This window comes from Centruroides sculpturatus, unplaced genomic scaffold (genome assembly GCF_000671375.1).
Source record: "Centruroides sculpturatus isolate CEXI.00-Female unplaced genomic scaffold, Cexi_2.0 scaffold297, whole genome shotgun sequence".
Classification (NCBI taxonomy): domain Eukaryota; kingdom Metazoa; phylum Arthropoda; class Arachnida; order Scorpiones; family Buthidae; genus Centruroides; species Centruroides sculpturatus.
In genome coordinates this window covers 565,054-584,797 of record NW_019384464.1, presented here as the reverse complement: position 1 = coordinate 584,797, position 19,744 = coordinate 565,054, and the positions used below count along the sequence as shown (strand labels likewise).

The 19,744-nt window shown below is 27.0% G+C and overlaps 1 protein-coding gene across 1 annotated transcript in view; it reads left to right on the top strand.

Annotated features, from left to right (window-relative positions):
• LOC111620990 overlaps positions 1-19,215 on the top strand; it is a 41,295-nt gene extending 22,080 nt beyond the window's left edge. Inside the window, exons 4-7 of the mRNA XM_023363017.1 lie at positions 6,860-7,109; positions 7,760-8,028; positions 12,236-12,383; positions 18,410-19,215. Of these exons, the coding sequence (XP_023218785.1) occupies positions 6,860-7,109; positions 7,760-8,028; positions 12,236-12,383; positions 18,410-19,215 (1,473 nt within the window). The remainder of the gene's footprint in view (positions 1-6,859; positions 7,110-7,759; positions 8,029-12,235; positions 12,384-18,409) is intronic.
• The last annotated feature ends 529 nt before the right edge of the window (positions 19,216-19,744 follow it).

Here is a 19,744-nt window from a genome sequence, read left to right as displayed (position 1 = left end):
ATAAAATCATGTTATAGAATGTAAACTTTTCACATTTCTAACCGAAATACATTTTAATTGCGATCAAATCAGTGTAACTCCGTTTTAATAGCAAAAAACATGTTCAAAAGAGCAAAATATCCGCAAGTAGCGCAAGCAAACAATTTAATGTCAGCCAGTAATTGCTAACTCACGTCCAATGGAAATTACAGAAATTTTCTGAATGTTCTCTTATCCATTAATGGACAGGCGAAGTAGTGTTAGTCTAATTGTATCCTCTTAAATCGACGATAACTTTCTGCCAAGTAATTCCCGTCAGTCACGTTAGACGTGTGAACTTTGACCTCCGTCGAATAAGATGTCAGCTAATGACCCAACTCGGTTAAGAATCCGTATTTGGTTCAATAATTAATTTAGTATGTTAATTTATCTATTTTCTACTTTCTTTCCGACTTTCACACTATTAGCCAATCTTCACATATCCTTCTGATCACAAGATAACTCGGAAGTACTTTAAAGAACTTTTATTTAAACAGATTCTGTAATTAAGAACATTGGCCTATCATTAAAATTTTTATGTTATAAATTAAGGTATCCGCTTTAAAATTAGTCCAACACCATTTACATGACGAATTAATGAACCCGCATCAATAAATTTGAAACAAATATTATTGGTCGATTTTAAATTAATTAGGAATTAAATCCTTTTTATTTCGCGTTTAAATATTCATGAATTTCAGTTGATATTTAAAGTTTAGAATATTCTATTTTACAGTAGGTGGTATAGGCTACTTGAACTTTTCGAAACAGTAAACTTTAGTTATAAAGATTGATGTAGGCCTATATCTAAGCCTAGATTTTGGTATATAAATACAAACGAATATATAAGTATTTTGTTCATAAATAAATGAAATTATATATAAGATAGGTTAAATTTATAACTCATATTTAGCAGCGGATCCAGAAAAACTCAAAGGGGCTAACCCAAAATAATAAATATCTGAATAAATACTCTATCTTTTATTAATATATGCTTGATGATTGTATTTCGTCAAAAAATGCTATATAAAAAGCCTAAGTTTTTCTTGGTTACGTTTATTGTATTTGTCATATGTTTTACAAATTTTGTAATCAAGAGTACAATAACATTTGTAACAAACAGTAACAAATGGTTAAGCTTACATAATTTAGTCATAAGATTTCATTTAAACAGAAAAGATTAAGCCTGTAAGTAAATTCGTACTTATTAACAAAATCTTAAATGAAATATAAATAATTTTCGGCATAAAATTTAAAATAAAATTACAGAATCTTTGTAATTTATTCATTATAAATAAATTTGATATTGCCTTTTTATTGATATAACATATTTAAAACATTAATTAAAAAGTATCACCTTTTCAAATAATGAAATCATCTATAAAGACTTTAATTTTAATCCATAATAATTTTAAAGTGTTTTATTTAAATTTTGATAAATGTATCAATATTTTTAAATGTTAAAAAATTATTATATAGTTTCATGTTACATAAAAGATCTTTTAAAGAAATTTTCAGCGTGATAAACATCAAAACATTCATAATTAATCTTTGTATAGCACGTTAAATGTAGTTGTAAAATTATGTCAGAAATTGCCTTAATGTGTACCTAAAAACCGTAATTTAATATAATTATAATTATAAAACAATTTTAAATATGTTATATCTGATTATCCATAGTTAAATTCTCGGGTTTTTTTTTATTATTAAAAATGAGAGATATTCTAATTTGAATTTCAGGTATTTTAAAAATGCTTGTTTTACTTTAAAAATGATTAATTTTGAATATCATTAACAACGTAAATATTAAAGTTGTAATAAATACGATTTAAACAATTTATTTTTTTATTTTTAACAGAATTTTTCATTTTTAATAGGATTTTATTTAGGTTTATTTTCAATTAAAAATTTTAAACCAAAGATTTTTAAATTTTCGATAATACATTTTACCCAATTGTCTAGCAAAGTATTTATAATTTTTGTAATTCACATTATAAAATTATTGTACAGTATTTCATATTGTGAATAAAATATTTTATATTAAATAAAATGTATTTAAATTCTCTTATGTTTCTTTAAACAATTTTAAGTACATATAAATTATTATTTTAAATTTATTTAAAGCAATTATTTTACACACAGCGCGATAATAATACCAACACAAAGATTTAATCAGTTTATATTTCATCATTTTTAAAAGATTTTATACGCAAGATCATATTAATTATACTATTGATGTTTAAAACTTTTTATCATATTTACTATTATGATACTTTGTTACATTACGTTAATGTTATAAAAATTCCTATATTTTCATTTAATTTATTCAAAAAATTATTAATTAAGATTCCAAAATTTTCTAAATTAGTATTTTAAAAGAAAATATAAAGGAAATACAAGTTTAAATACAAGTTATTAAATTATTTTAATAAGAAAATTTAGCCAACATATCATTATATAGTTTGCTTTTTAGTTAAGCTTTATAATGTATACACATCCATTAAGTTGCGATCATCTGCATTTTTCTTCGTTATATATACTTTATATTTTAAAAATTGAACAATAAATAACATAGCAAAAGTGATTTAAGTCCGATCATATTAAATCTTTTTTAAATTCCATCAATAAAAATCGCTTTCTTTATTTAAATTATTGAACATATTTCGTTTACCGGTTAAGAGTAAGTTAGATAATAAAGTAGTATAAAAATCATTATTTTAATAATTTGAAACAAATACGAGAAAGAACATTTCATTTTTCTTCGAATTTATTAGATTTGAAGCGCAGTTTTCTCATATTAATCTTTATGTCAGTTGATAATTTCCAACTGAAATATTTTATTTTTATTTAAAACAAACTAACAGTTGAGCAGGCGATCAAACTGAAGATAGTATTAAGCTTCTGTAAGGTATAATTAAAATATAGATGTAGACAATACCAAATTATAAAAGGATTCTTCTAGCCATTGTAGATACGTCAGAGAGATATTCAGACTTTCTCTCCTTGAATTGGGTGTTGTTGCTTTGTCCCGTAAGTCCGATGAACGAGATTAGTTAGGTTAGCTACAGAAAGGTCGAAGGGAACTCGAAAACCGCAACAAAAGCAAAGACGTCACTATTTGTCATCTATGAATATATACAGTACTTCAATATGCGATCTGATAAGAGATGAGTTGCGCTTTTTTATATTTATGCTTTAGTGATTCTTCATTTAAGATATAAATAGCATTCATTCGACTATTCACGTCACTTGTCATATCAATCATGCACTTAATATACCCATGTTTTTTCTTAATAATACTTTTTATCTACACTGACTATTACAGAAAAGAAGAATTAGAAGAAAGTATAATACTCTTCATACAATATGCATACAATAGAATCTTTCGAAATGTTTGAATTGCCAATCATTAATTAATTAATTTCGGGCCAAGTATAGAAGAAAAGAGAGTTTAAAAGGGATGTAAAGAAGTAGAAACCGTTATGTAGAGTAATAATTTGCTGCGAGGAGGTTCCTAGCTTGCCAAATCCCATTACCACACGGTGGCCACCCATCCCATTGTATGTTCGGCGGTGGTTCTGATTACATAGCGATGTCTCACTCCTACCTTTGTAGGAGGTTGGGGGAGGGCGTTCACGGTCGATAAGGACACGAGTTTTTTAAACAGAATCTAGACGCGAAGTATCGAGTTTCAAAGTTTGAAAGGATTCTGAAAAAGGATGAAGGTCATGGAGATGGTATTTCTGATTTGTTTCTATTCCATTCCAAAATTTTTAGATGCCATCTTGTAATAAGATGGTGGTATAGTCAATATGACAAGATTTTCCTCTTTCTTTCTTCTTCTTCTGTGTATATATAGCCTATCTGTAGCGCATATCTTCTTTTATTTAATTTTTTTAAAATTCCTAAATTATAAATTTGAGTTACAATTTAGGAATGAATATACCTTTTATGTTTCCATTTCTTAAACTTTCTAACATTAAAGTTGTAAGGATGATTAAATAGATTAGTGAATATTTAATATTTAGACAATTTGAGATTATTTATATTTGAATATTTTAATCAAACAAGTATCATTTTTTGAACACCGTTAAATACTGCATGCATTTGACACTACAGTATAGATTTAATAAATTTTATTGTAAGCTTAAATTACAAAGCAATCTCCAAATAATTATTTATAGATAGACTATATTTATAGCTAGTTGAAGAAAAACAAACTATAACTCACTGAATATTGAAAATAAAATGTTTATTTAATATTTTTAAGTGTAATCCACTCTGAAGGATTAAAAACCCAGAATTTGTCTTTATATTTAAAAAATAATTTTTTATAGAACTACACACTGAAGTACAATATAAGGTTAGTTGAATAACATAATTTATCAAAATAACAAGTTTCGAATNTAACATGAAAAAAATAATAAATTGAAAAAGTTTCTAGACTCTGTTAAATCGTTCTTTACATTGAAATTTTAAGTTTGAAATCAATTAATTATCTATTAGAAAGAACACAAATCTTTGTATGGTGTATAGGAAAACCTTGTCCGAACAGGAAGTGTCCCGGACGTTTGGAAGTATTATCATGTCGTGGGCATTGCGGCTATCCTGTAACTCACTTCTGGAGACATACGGATTACGCCATCTTTTTTCAAGCAAAAGGTATTCACGATCACCCTCATCCTGAGCCAAAAGCAACTGCAGAAGCTCGTCGCTCTTTACACTCTTCTGGAAAGAGATCTAGACCGGACACATCTCACCTACAAGAACAGTCGATGGCCATCCAGTTAGGAATGAACGAACAGGTAATATAGCTTAATATTCATTGAGTTATCACGATCCAACAGCTAATCATTTTGATGATCTTAATGCATTTATAATTAAATCTTCTTGTTAGTGACTTCTACAAGTGACAAATAATATTCGATCTTATAATAGTTCAATGTGTTCTACAACTTATAAGTTTAGAGGATTAAATGTACAGTACATGTACTGTACATATGTTTAAATTAGCTTTCTTTTATAAATTTCTTGTACGTAACTTAATTTTGAAATATTTATTTATTTTTTGTTGTCAAAATCGAAAAATGTTGTTTACTTCCTTTACTTAAACACGAAATCTTCACTCTCTTCGTAGGCTAACACTAATAATTTGTCATTTATACAAATTCATATGAATAAACTATAGCGCGCAAAATATATAAAATGAGAAAATAATTTTGTGATAAATATCAAAATTACTTTCAATAAACATTTCATATAAATACATACTTTAGATATCGGTAGGTTTCATTCATACGTCGAAAAGTGGTTAATTCCAATTAAGCCCGAGGCATTAAAGTGCGTACAAAGTGGAACAGCCATTATCTAATGGATTGATCTTAATTACTGTGTTAACCAACTATTACTCTGTTTTTTTTTCCCCGAGGCAGCATTTTACCTTCTACTATACTTTAATCATGCTTAACGGTATAACGTAATTAGACAAACTTGTCATTTAACGACTTTCGGAAGGTCAAAGAGTTTGGAAATTTTGTATTATGTTTAATGAAAAGTTAATTTTGAAAAACTCCAAAGCATAACTATAGATTTAAATGAAAACGAACATTATTTTAAAGTATTCTATTTACATTTACAATCTTTAGAACATAAGTAATGAAATAGGTTCAAGTCATGACTTTTTAAAATTTATATAGTCCTATACAATTCATATGCCAAATATATATACAAATATTTCCAATATTTTAAAGTTCTAAATATATTTTTCTGCATAAAAAATAATAAATAACATTAATTATAATATTATATCGCTAAAAAATTAATCGTTTCTTTTAGATCACTTCTTAACTAATCTGTTATTATGAGTATAAGAACCATATAATTTTTTTTATTTACAAATATAATTATTGAATAAAATAAGTCCAATATATCATCAGTAAGATATACGGTCATATTTTAAATAAGAAGTATTGTAATTGATAAATTTGGACTATGTTACCAGCTTAGATAATATCTGAGCTGGTAACATAATCCGAAAATATAAACATTTTTAACATAATCATAAATTATCATTCGTTTGTTTATTCTTCAATATATTTGTCTTTTATATTTATTTACAGTATTTGAAAATTGCTAATCGTGAAATATAGTCTATTCATTCTCTGAAACATGTTTAGTATTTAATTACATCAATATTTACAGAAAATTAAACTTCTAAAATGATATTAAATCTTTATTGTTTTCTGTAATCGAAACTCTAATGTAATTTAAATATTAAAAAATGTTAAATATATATCAAAATATTATCATATATTTAAATATTTTTACTTCAAAAATTTTAGTTAACATTTATTTATACTAGAATATTTATTGAAGGGACTGATAAAATTTTAATTAAGCATCTTTTAAAATTATTAAATCTTATTAAAAATTATATACTGTATAAAAAATTAAAGTAGGAATATAAGATAGCATTTTGTATAAAAATTAGTTAAATGTTAACAATTTTTCTATCTGTAACTGAAATTTCAATACATTTAAAAAGTATTTAATATCAAATTTTCTCACAACGTGATTATTTTTATTTTTGTATAAAAATTTTTATTATGATAGATTTAAAAATGCTTTAGTTTTTCTTTGTAATCATAAATTTAATTTTTTGCTGATTTTTATATGAGATAATTAAAACACAATACAAATATTAATTATACAAAATTTGCTGCTATATTCTACATTATCAGATACTTATGTTTGATGTAACGTTGAAAGTGTATTTGTTTCTTATTTATTGATGACATACTTTAAGGTAAAGAAATGACATATATTCATGTGACTCTTGCAGATAACAAACTATGATGATTTTCAAGAATGGGCAGACGGTCATTGCAGGTTTGTTTATCGGCCGGATTGCGAAGAAGCCAGAAGACACGCTAGTGGTTGGGCTATGAGAAACACTAACAATCACAACGTACACATTTTGAAAAAATCTTGTTTGGGGGTTTTGGTTTGCACTCTAGGATGCACTTTGGACAACGGCGATAAAATTCATCTAAGACCTGCTATCTGTGATAAAGCGAGAAAAAAACAACAAGGTAGTCATAATAAAATAGGAGAAGCCAACTTTGTGAAACGTTATATCTGTTTAATGCCTAATAGTTTTTTAATTAATTATTTATACAATAAGTTTAATGTTTAATTTGTTAGTGTGTTTATGAATGAAATTAAAGTGTTTAAGGATTTTATCCCTTAATTTTTATGTAGTTTTTATATTATTTTACTACTAAAAATTTTTAAACGATTTTTAAAGTTTGATAGATAAAATTAAATTTTTAATTTAGAATTTTCATAATGATAAAATAATGATTTTTCAAATTAAATTTATTAGTTTGGTTATATATTAGCAGTTTAAATTTTTTTTTCAAAGTTTAATATAAAAATAATATTTTTATTAAGTTAAACATCTAAATAGATATATAACTGTATTTAATTCATAAATATTATTAGTCTACTTTTAATATAAATATGATTTTCATATAAAGAATTATACTATTAAATTATTTATGAAAATATTATTTAATTTATAACTCACTCTCCTGAATATTAGCAAATTTTATAACATGAAAAAAATAATAAATTGAAAAAGTTTCTAGACTCTGTTAAATCGTTCTTTACATTGAAATTTTAAGTTTGAAATCAATTAATTATCTATTAGAAAGAACACAAATCTTTGTATGGTGTATAGGAAAACCTTGTCCGAACAGGAAGTGTCCCGGACGTTTGGAAGTATTATCATGTCGTGGGCATTGCGGCTATCCTGTAACTCACTTCTGGAGACATACGGATTACGCCATCTTTTTTCAAGCAAAAGGTATTCACGATCACCCTCATCCTGAGCCAAAAGCAACTGCAGAAGCTCGTCGCTCTTTACACTCTTCTGGAAAGAGATCTAGACCGGACACATCTCACCTACAAGAACAGTCGATGGCCATCCAGTTAGGAATGAACGAACAGGTAATATAGCTTAATATTCATTGAGTTATCACGATCCAACAGCTAATCATTTTGATGATCTTAATGCATTTATAATTAAGTCTTCTTGTTAGTGACTTCTACAAGTGACAAATAATATTCGATCTTATAATTATCGCATTCGTGAAGTCGATGCCTTAAAGGTGCATATTTCCTTCTCACATTTCTTCATTATGATAATAAAAGCCCATTTACAGGATAATTTGGGGAATGTATATACCCCGAAAGGAAGAAAATCTTTGTGTAGTTTGAGTTGCCATTCGTTTAAACGAGCCTAGAGGCAAAAATCTGATGTCAAGTGGAAGTGGGCAATCATTTAGTCGATCGTTGCTAAAGAATTAGACGATTAGCAAGATTTTATAGGGTGGGAGAGTTCGTAAAGAGTCTAGTTATTGTTCTTCGTTTTGGTCTTTATTATGATTGTCAACTCGGTTAATAATACTTCCAATGATAATTAAAGGACTGATTTTGCTGAATACTCTACTCTCTGTAATCTCTTTTTCGCTCACAGCCAAAACCATTATCGTTCCGGTTTTGTTCTTTCCTTAGTGTTTAACGTTTTTAGATAGTAAAATATAGACTTGTAATATTACGTACTATCGAGATAGTTTTTAACAAACTTGTACAGTACATTTAATACTTGAATAAATCGAAACAAGATAATTTAAGAAATTATGGAAATAAATCAAATTATTTTAATTTTGATGTTCAAAAAACATCTTTGTTAATATCGAGTCTGTCTTCCTTTTACGAACTTTCAACTAAATTTATTTAGTAATTTAGGCTAATACTTAACGCATTTATAATGAAGATATTCTACGTTTATTATTAACTAGTTGTACCCGGCCACGAGTTGCTGTGGCTCAAAATGTATCTATTATAAATGTATAACACTCCCCGCGGGAGGAATTTCGAAAAATCCCTTCTTAGTGTACAGTACATTCTCTCGACGTACCCTATTAAAACCCAATAAAAAACGCAAAAACCGCATCTAAAATAGTATAATAGAAGACCAGTTCTTCACGGTAAGCCTTAATTTTGTCACTCTCCCCCACAGGGAGAGGAATTTCGACATCCATATAATATAAAAACACGTGTGTATTCGAATGCAACGTTGTGTCAAAATTTCAAAGTAATAGGTTAAGAACTTTCGGAGATTTAAGATTTTGAACAAACGAACATTTACATTTTTATTTATATAGATAATAGACTATTTTGTTCATCTAGAAGTATAAAATTTTATTTAGAAAATTTATAAGAAAGTTTTACGTTATAAAAATTTTTCAGGGTAATTATAACTGCTTATCAATTTTAAAAACAAATAAGCTTTACTTTTTTGAAACTAATGATTTAATAATAGCATAAATGAGAACAAATTATTTTTTCAAATAATTAAATGATTTATTAATTAACGATTTAATTTAAATTAATAAATATTTAATCAATAATATCAATGTATTTAATTAATATATACATTGATAATAATAACACAGCATACAGTTCGGTAAATTTATAAATATTATAAATTTGGAGTTAATATCTGAATTAAAATTAAGACATGCTTTAATAAATTTCACTTATTTCTTCTATATAATTATTTTTTTAATTTTAATTATTAAATCCTTTCGGAATTGTTTCTTACTTAATAAATGTTTTAAATGACATTTAGATAAACTAAAAGTTTCATGAAAACATTTTATGGAAATTCTATATTTAATTTTATTCAAAAGAAAATGAATAATTAATTCTTCATGCACATCATTGGCGATTGGTTTTAACTTATAGTTTGAACTAATAGAAACACATTAATACAATCAGATTTATTATAACGGAAAATTTTTTTATTCAAGCAGAATATATTATCAATAATAGACATATAGTAATTGTTGATTAAATCATTTTCAAATATTAGTGCTTTCATGCAAAAACAAATTATGGTTAAAACCGTCATCGCATAAATTTCAAATGCGGTGTTATGAAGTAAAATAAACTTTTTAATAAGTACAAAATCTTGTTTGTGCAAATTTAAAAATATCTTACTAAATTATTTAAATTTATAAGATATTTTTGTGTTTATATTAAATATAGTATATTCTTCTTTATTGGAAGATTAAAATTTAAACAATTTTATAAATTTTAAAATATTAGAAATCAAATAAAATTTTTATCCTATTTTATTAAAAATAACTATTATAAAAGTTTCTGCGTTATAAGTTTGTTTAATTTATGAAAAGCAGTCAATCAATTCAAAATTATAGATTTATTTATTTAGTTGCAGATGAATAGATGCGATATATAAATTTCCAAGTTTTAATTTTAAAAATTTTCATTTCTAATTTTTATCGTTATTTATATTCTGTGTTGTTACAAATCGAATTAACGAATTTTACTGTTATAATATTGTATTTTAATTCTGTATCTTGAAAATCTTTAGTACAATTTTATATTTTTATTTAAAAAAATAAGTTTAATATAGTAAAATGATCAAATAATTTATCATGTAAAATAAAAGATGATGGTTTTATAAATTTATAAACCTACTGGTTATTTTAAAAAATTTTATTGCCGAAGTTTTGCTTTGAAAACATAGATCTGATTTAAGAATTTTACTTCCGAAAAATGAGATTTGAGGTAAAGGAGTCGGCCTATTTTAAATCCAAACAAGAAACAGTTTCAACCTTCTATCTAACATGATGTTGATCTAGGAAAGAAGAAAAAAAAATCTACACGTGATTTTTCACATCCAGATCGCGCCGCTTGCTACACCTAATCTTCACGTTTCCGTCACTCCGTCAACCTTCACCCTGTAATTACGTCGCCATCTTATTTCTCTTACTTTCTGGAAGGCATATTTAAGAACCGATTAGAGGCAAAGTATTGCCTTAAAGCAGTGGCACAACCAGGCGTAGTTTAGATTCTGACAGGACACGTTTAATGAAACACAACCCTGTGATTTCCAAATGTTAAAGCAAACACAATTACAAACGATCTCACGATATTCAAAGCCTATAATGCTCTCAATTTTTACACCGAGGAGGAGGTTTTTCGACAGTCATTTGTCTGTTTGTCGTGATTTGTAAAGTCGATTGCGATGCCCTTTCCAGGTGTTGTAGGCTACTACTCGGGTGATAGATTTCCTGATGCACTGCTGCTTCATTATAACAACAAAGAGAGGAAAAAAAGAAAAGAGAGGAAACTCTTTGAAATAAGAATAATCTGGAATATATATAAATTATATGCTGAGATTTAATTATAAAATTACTTTTTAAGCATNAAAGTATATAATTAGAACTATTTATGTTTCATTTTTTACAGCTTCACGTATAATAAATTTCCAAATTATTTTTGTAAATTTATAACTTAATTCAATTTAAAAAACTTTTTTCCGGTTTTAGATTATAGCATTTTATTTCATTTATTGTATGTATTAAATTAATATTTAAACATTTAAATTAAAAAATTCAAATTTAAATTATTAAACATGAAGGCCTATGATCAGAAAATAAAATTATAAAGTAACTTAAATAATTCACAGTTTTGTCTAATAATTACGATTAACTTCTAAGTTCTTGTTAGTTTTTAATTTTACGTATTTGTTACATTTTTAGTAAATTTTTTATTTAATTTTATGATTTACTATCATACATTTAAAAACCTATAGTTTAAGTATCATAAAAATGTCCACAAAATTTTTATTCAAATAAATCATTATAATAAAATCGATTATATTAATTCGAAAAGAGAATAGTACATTTAAGAAAGTAAATTCGATTGTTAAAGGTAGGAAGAAAGTTGAAAGTTTTGGTCTGACATACGAACGATTCCCACGGTGTCATTTTACGCTGAGTAAATCACATTTCGAGATAAGTAAACAAATTCTATCTAATTACTCGGACTGTCGATGATTCGAAAACGATTTGATACAACTGTCAAGTCAATTCGTGGGGAACGGCAGAAGGAACAAAGTAAGCAAATATACCTCCCAAACAGATTGCTTTTCGATTCTGTTATTCGAGGTTCGATTAACGAAAAGAGAATTTCTCGCTTTACATCCGATATTGATATAAACTTTGAAATATATTTTATATTTCAGCGGGTACTAAGATCAACTATCAAGCATTTACTATACGAAACATCTTTGCATGAATAAATCATTTTTTTATTTATATTTTTTATTACTTTCTTATAGAATATTAGCACGAGAAGGGAAAGGAAGATAATAGATGCGGAGTTGTTTTTCGCTCAAACAGATTGGAGCCTTTGTAAGGAATCTAATGACTATTCAATGAAAGTTGCCAGGACGGAACACATTCCCGTTCCACCCCCAAGACGAAATGGTAAATAATTTGAAAATATTCCGTTTCTCTAATCATTTATATTATTATTTCTAATTAAAATACACGTAAAAACCACGATTTGATATAGGCCTGAATATAATAAACTAACTAAATGCATTAACTTTCAATACGATTTTTAACAAATTGTTGTGAACATAAATAGTTCTTTATGATATCGGTCTTAAAAAATGAATTCCATTAAAATTTCAGAGTAAAAAATACAGTTTTGTTGACGACGATTGTTGCAGAAAAATAGATGAACGGATGTTTCTGCTTGATTGGAAATTAATTGTAAACTATTCCCAGCCCAAAGACAGTAAAGATGATTCAACAAATCAGATTTTTATATTCTCATCAGGTCAAAAGATTCACAACAGCATCAGAAATCCTTTAACTTTCACATGTTTTTGGCTTATTTACAAAGTATATAATTAGAACTATTTATGTTTCATTTTTTACAGCTTCACGTATAATAAATTTCCAAATTATTTTTGTAAATTTATAACTTAATTCAATTTAAAAAACTTTTTTCCGGTTTTAGATTATAGCATTTTATTTCATTTATTGTATGTATTAAATTCATCGATATAGATCAGAAAAGAATAATTTCAGTAAAGACTCAAAATTAGATTTATATTCTAAAAATAAGAATAATATAGTGTGAAGTAATACAGTAATATAGGAAACAACATTCTGGTTAATAATATAACAAAACAGAAATTGGTGTGCCCTAGTAATCCTTTATTAAGCCGATATTTTTTTTTCATAAATTTTATAAATAACAAAACTAATAATTTATTCTATAGGTCAAAGCAATTAATATGTCCGAACGTAAAAGGAACTTAATATATTACATCTAAATAAGATAAACACCTGTCATCAGTATATAGGATCTTTCCACTGCAAATAAAATAGATAGATGAACAGATATTTTCAAATAAATTAGTAGTCGGCATTTTGAATAATATCTAATTGAATTTGTCATTGTTGAACACATAATAATAATACGTTACCATTTAAATAGAAAAAATCCAGCAACAAGTTGCTCAATTTTCCTGGCAACATTTGCTGGCGTCATCTATTCTCATATTTTATTTTTAAAAATGTTTATATTTTTAACTATTATAAAATGGCAAAAAGCCTAATTTTGAGAGTATTGGGCTTTATAAAAAGTTTTAAATGCTAATAACGAATAAAATCGTCATTACATCCAATCCTACTGGAGATACATGCGACCTCCATTATCTCCCCATTCCTTCGACCTTTAACCACCAAAATTTAATAGCATCAATCCTCCTAATACACCAACCTCCTTGAAAAATTTCAGCAATTTTCGACAAAGTGTACAGAAGTTATTAAGCTTTAAAGTGAACAAAATCGTGCCCCTCACACACACAGTAACATCCATACATAAAGGAAAAAACCCAAAATTTTCTTGCATTTCTCGACGTTTCAAGTCCCTGAGCTTAAAAATGTAAAAATCTTGGGGGTCGTTTTTTGACCGATCTTTATACTTTCTCTCTATTACATGAAATAGCCTGGGATGTAACTAAAACTAGTAATGTGATTAAAACAACATTAGTAGGGACAAATTAATTTTCACAAAATTTTCATGAATCGATGCACAGATTTCATCATTGACGATTTCAGTTTCACGAATTCGCGAACGATGAGTAATAACGAAAGAAAGTTTTACAAAATACGAGATATTATGCAAAATAGAAGCGACGGATTTCACAAATTAAAGAAAACTTTTCAATAAAAATGTGAGACGAACTATTATCACGGTTTCAATCATATTGTCATTACCCGGTTTCAAATTTTCTAATGTTTCGTTTCCCCTGGTATCATAGGTTTCCTTTGATGTACATTTTAATACTACGATGTATAAAAATAACAATAAGTATTTTTAATAAAGTAATATAACGGTAATAATTAATGTCGTATGTGTTAGGTATGTGACTGTCACCTGCCGAAAGTTTGGCGCCTGAAAGGCAGGATGTGGTGTACGATGACACTTTGTTTACTCTTGTTACCTATGACCCCTTTGAATACTTGTCACCCTTTTATAACGTCTTACGTCTGTATCTCTTTTATGAATAAACACGTATAAAAGTTTTATCCGTCACCTCTTTTTATCCTTGCTGGCTCAATTTATCCAACTCCACGAACAAAATTCCCAACAGTATGTGCAATATAACGAATAAACTATAAATTAGTTTTAAAAAAACTGTTTATTTTTCTGAAATAAATAAATAATTTCATTGGTTATAGGATATAATAGAGGCAAGCCAGTATATGCTTTTTGTAGCATTTCTCTCACAGGAAGAGAAACGATCTAAAATTAGAAATAATGCTGAAACCGCGATAATAATTTATTAAAAAGTTTTCTTTAATTTGGGTAATCTGTCACCTATATTCTGCATAATGTCATGTGTTTTGTGAAAAGTTTTGACTAACTTTTTTCTCATTATTGCACGTCGTTCGCGAATTCGTGAACTTTTAATCGTCAATCGTGAAGTTTGTATATTGATTCGAGAAATCTTTGTGAGAATTAATTGCAAAGATCTGATATTTGAAAGAAATATTTTCCTTTGTGAAAGCTTTTCTCTAAATGCTGAGAGTGTAAATTAAAAAATAAAATAAAATAAAATAAAAGTAATGAATTAAATGTATATGGACAGGTTTAACTTAAAAATTCGTTATTGTTAAAAATAATTTAATTTTTTTATTTCATTGTTTGTGGTTTTTAATAAATCTAATAAAATAATTATTTTACTTTTACAATAATTTTTGTACGATTTTAAATTTGAAAGAAATTCAAATCTGATCGATCAATAAATAAAAATTTATAATAATCCTGTTATCATTTTCATTAAAAAATCTGAAATGTAGAAAAAGAAATACAAAGTACAATGCTTTTTGTATCTGATTATTATTTATTGATAAGATAAAGTAGTAAAATGATAATAAACTTATAATAAAAGTAGACAAAATACTAACAACACTAAACGAGTAAACTCAATAGAACAATACCTTTTATCAAATGATGAAACTAAGAAGTTCAACTAACAATCGACTTCGCAATCATTTTCAGTTGTAAAATTATGTTTTGACTACAGTATAATCATAAATTACAATTTAAATTATCTTACTTTATCTATCAATTGCTTTATTTATTTTATATTAGTAAATCTGATATGTACTGTAGAATAATTCTAAACAATTAAATATTTACTTAAATAGGTCCATGTATTGTTGATAAATATTACTATCCTTTATTTTTTTATAGTATTGTTTTAAAATTGTTTATAAGCTTACATTACATGAATAATGATTGGTCCATTTGAAATAAGTTATTAAATACTGCTTGATACGTTATCAATTTCAGCAGTTAGTATAGTTTATCAAAAATTCATTTTATAAAAGAAGAAATAATTTAAAATATTTTAAACAAACGAGTTATAGCAGCAAAGTATAGTCATAATATTTATAAAAATGTTCTTCAATCAAAATATATTCTTGTATTTGAAATAAATAGTAAAATCTCTATTTCTGACACAATACTTCAAAGAAATAGTTATTAGCTTTATGCAGTAATATAATTAAATATATATATGATTTTTATATGTAAATATTGATAAATAGTAATGGAAATGTGCCACTAATCGATTTTCGTTCTGATTTTAAGTTAGTATTAAGTTATAGAATTCAAAATTTATGTTAATTTTTTACGTTAAGAATTTGTTTATTATTCGTGCGATGTATTCAAAATCTTCAATCAGAAACAGAAAAATGTTGAACTATTTAATATTCTATCAAAAATGCAATAATTTAATTGTTAAAATGATTATGAACACTGTTAATTGGCAATTGCAATGATAGCGAGCTTGGAGGATAAAATGCATTAATAAAGAATTTTTGCAATAATTGAAACATACAGAACTTTTTTATACATGAATGAATTGATTTATGTCCTTTGCTGTCAATCTATCAAATTTATATTATGAAAAACAAAGAAACAAATACAGTACTTTGTTATAAAATAAATTACATTTAACAAACCTTATTACATTTCTAGTGTATTTATTTCAAATCATTCTTTTTGAAATATCGAGGTATTCAGCTTTAAACTACTATATTTTATAGTAGTTACTCTAATCAACGAAATATGAAGCAAAAATTACAATTAAAAAAATTACCACTAGACAGATCAGTCTTCTAGTGATTAGTTGAAACTTACACTGAGAAATGATTGATAGAAAAAGGCTACACAGCACATGGGCGATCTGCCAAGGAAGATATTTTATATTTTCATATTTTACAGGGGTTTCTAAGAGAAAATTGTCCCTATTTAGGTGTTAGACACGCGAAGAAAATCCTGAAAACTTCACTTGGCCAGTTCATTGGTGAGACGCACGCGAGCACCAACTACCAGTATTTAATGGTTTTATCCACTTGGCCACCAGTAAATTGTGAAAATGAAATATTATAAGATATTTTACAAACTGCAACGCATAACTGGTTGGCCTGTTATTTTATCATATATTAATGAAAGGTCAAATTAAAAAATATAAAATGTTTAAAAATGCTGATGAAAACAATAGATTTTTCCAGAATCCTCCGACCTGTTGTCAATAAGAGGGCCTATTTTTTAGTCCTATTATGGATTCGGCCAGGTGTACAGTGGTGAGGAGGATGGTGAGGGTTGGGATCCGACATATCCAGGACAGACTACCCTGAAAAATTCATAGAGTTTTTCAACCGCCTTGGTTCGATTCCAGGTTCTCCAGAGCGGTAGACTTAAGCCATAATCGCTTCGGCCATCTGATCAACTATAACAATAAATTGTATATAGTATATATAATTTTAAAGATTCTGTTTATTAAGCGCAGTTCATATTGCAGAAAGATTTTTTAATAAATTTATCATTATGCCGTTATGTTTTGCTGTTTGTATACAACAACGCGACTCGCGGACGATCTGTCGAGCAGATGCTTCTCGGGAGCACTTTCTATGAAAAAATGTCCCCTATTTAGCTGTTATAAACGTGAAGAAAACCGAAAACATTACACGCTTCGTCAACGAGTTGCCACGTGAAGTTTTCACGTGGCAACTCGTTGATGAAGCGTGTAATGTTTTCGATAATAAGTACAGTACTCTTTAATATTGGTGAATAATATTGAATAAATTGACAGGATAAAGTGAGTAGTCATTATTATATAATTTTCACATTGCAAAATAACATACTATTTTTCATTTCAAGCAATACATTATTGCACCAAATCAAACAATAGTGTGAAAATAACATAAACTACGCATAAACATAGTTCTAGAAAAATATTTAAAAATCATTTTTATGCCAAAAATTTCGCGCTAAAAATTAATTTAAAAATTCAGCAGTATAGTCATATCACAACTTTTTAGATAACTCAGAAAATTTGTTTTTGTAATTTTTGTATGTGATTTAACTTGTCATTTAGGGCCATTTTTAGCGATTGTTTTCAGATTTTACTTTTTTAAACTATGCTGCATTTGGTAAATGAAATCGGAAATTTTTTTGTAGTGTAATATGGGGTAATATAAAGATTCATTAAAAAAATAACATAACATAAAAAATAACATTTTTTCTAGCAATAACATAGTTTTTGCATTGCGATTTTGACGCAAAGAAACAGTAATATTTTGAAAAATTCAAATATCACATTTTCTTACGTAACTTCGAAATTCGCGAGAAATTTGGACCAATATGGGGAAATATAATTAATAATTCACGATATCTACTTTAGGGCCAGATTTCATCCCATTATCTGTTTGGGGCTGATTCACTATGCGTATTCTGCTATGGCCTTTAATTTAATTTAGTAAAAGAAGTCGACTTTTAGAGAATAAAAAGGTTTACTCTGACTTGTATTAAAAGAATTATCATCTTATAACGCTTTCTTTATTATAATTTATTATAGTTATATTAACTAATATATTATTTTCATATTTGTTCTATACTTATCAGAATTACTGTTTTACAGGAGAAGTTCGCTGTTCCTGTCCACCATTCGAGTGTTTCTGTCACGAACAGAACATATCGTCTTCCAACAATCCATCTCTTACTTATAATCATTCAGATCATACGAATATGGTGCCACACATGGAAGTTCAAAACGAAGCAGTATTTCAAACAATCGACAAAATGATGGACGAATCGCGTAGTTGCTGCAATACTAGAGAAAGACAGGAACCATATTCCGAAATAGAATTTTGCTACTCCAATAGTAATTTAGAAAACATGGATGTGATATATGAGCAACATCACTCACAAGAAGCTGTCAGTTCTGTTGATAGCTATGTGTCTCCTTTGCAATACCAAGACGAATTGGAAGATTTCGACGTGTTTCATCCTTCGGACATATTAGCTCTCGACCAACCTATAAGAAGGCCCATTAACAATAACGTTCCATGTTGGACTTCGGAACCCAGTGCCCTCGATGATTACGTTGTTACCTCGTTAGATGATCCGGAAGTTTCGCAAAGATTTTTTGCAGCCATAGACAGTTTGTTGCAAGATTATATCGAATATCCCATATCATCCGCAAGAAGGAGAGAAGTGTTTGTCCAGTCTTCCAATTCTTCTTGTTCCTCTACATCCACACTTCCGATGACGCCTTCCAATACTATAACCGACGACAGTAATATCAATTCCGAATTAACAACTTTACAGACTTCATTTGGAGAAACAACATATAATTCTGTTTTTTCCATAGCTTTTCAACCCGCAGTCGGAGATTCTATGAATAATTCCGAACATACAGTAGTGACGTCAGCATTACAGTTCTGACCAAAATCTATGTACAAATTTTGCTGTTTATCTTTTATTAATCGTTTAATAAATAGTTAATTTTACAAAGTAGAATGAAAATTCGTCCTTTATTTTATTTAAAAACCTCAAAGCTGAATTTTAAAACAGATATCTTAAAATAATTAATAGGCCTACGTAGCTTTTACATTGTAATTTTAAATTCTAGGACTAGGTATAGATACTTTACTGTACTACATAAGCCACATTACCATTAAAACAGATTATCATTTATATTAAAACAGATAATTAATGGGAACATAAGATCAAACTCATTTATTTTTTTCACTGTTTTAATATTTTTTATTTTAAATGTTAACTTTATTTTATGTAGACATGTGCTATTTATAAATAATATAGTTTATTTAATACAGTAGTTTTGTATCAATATGCCTTAATAAAGTTGAAACAAACCGTTATTAGCAAAATTTAATGTCGTTGCTTAAAAAATAAAACAATGGAGAAATAGAGAAATAGGCTATACTTTCGGTGTATTTTGAATATAGATTTA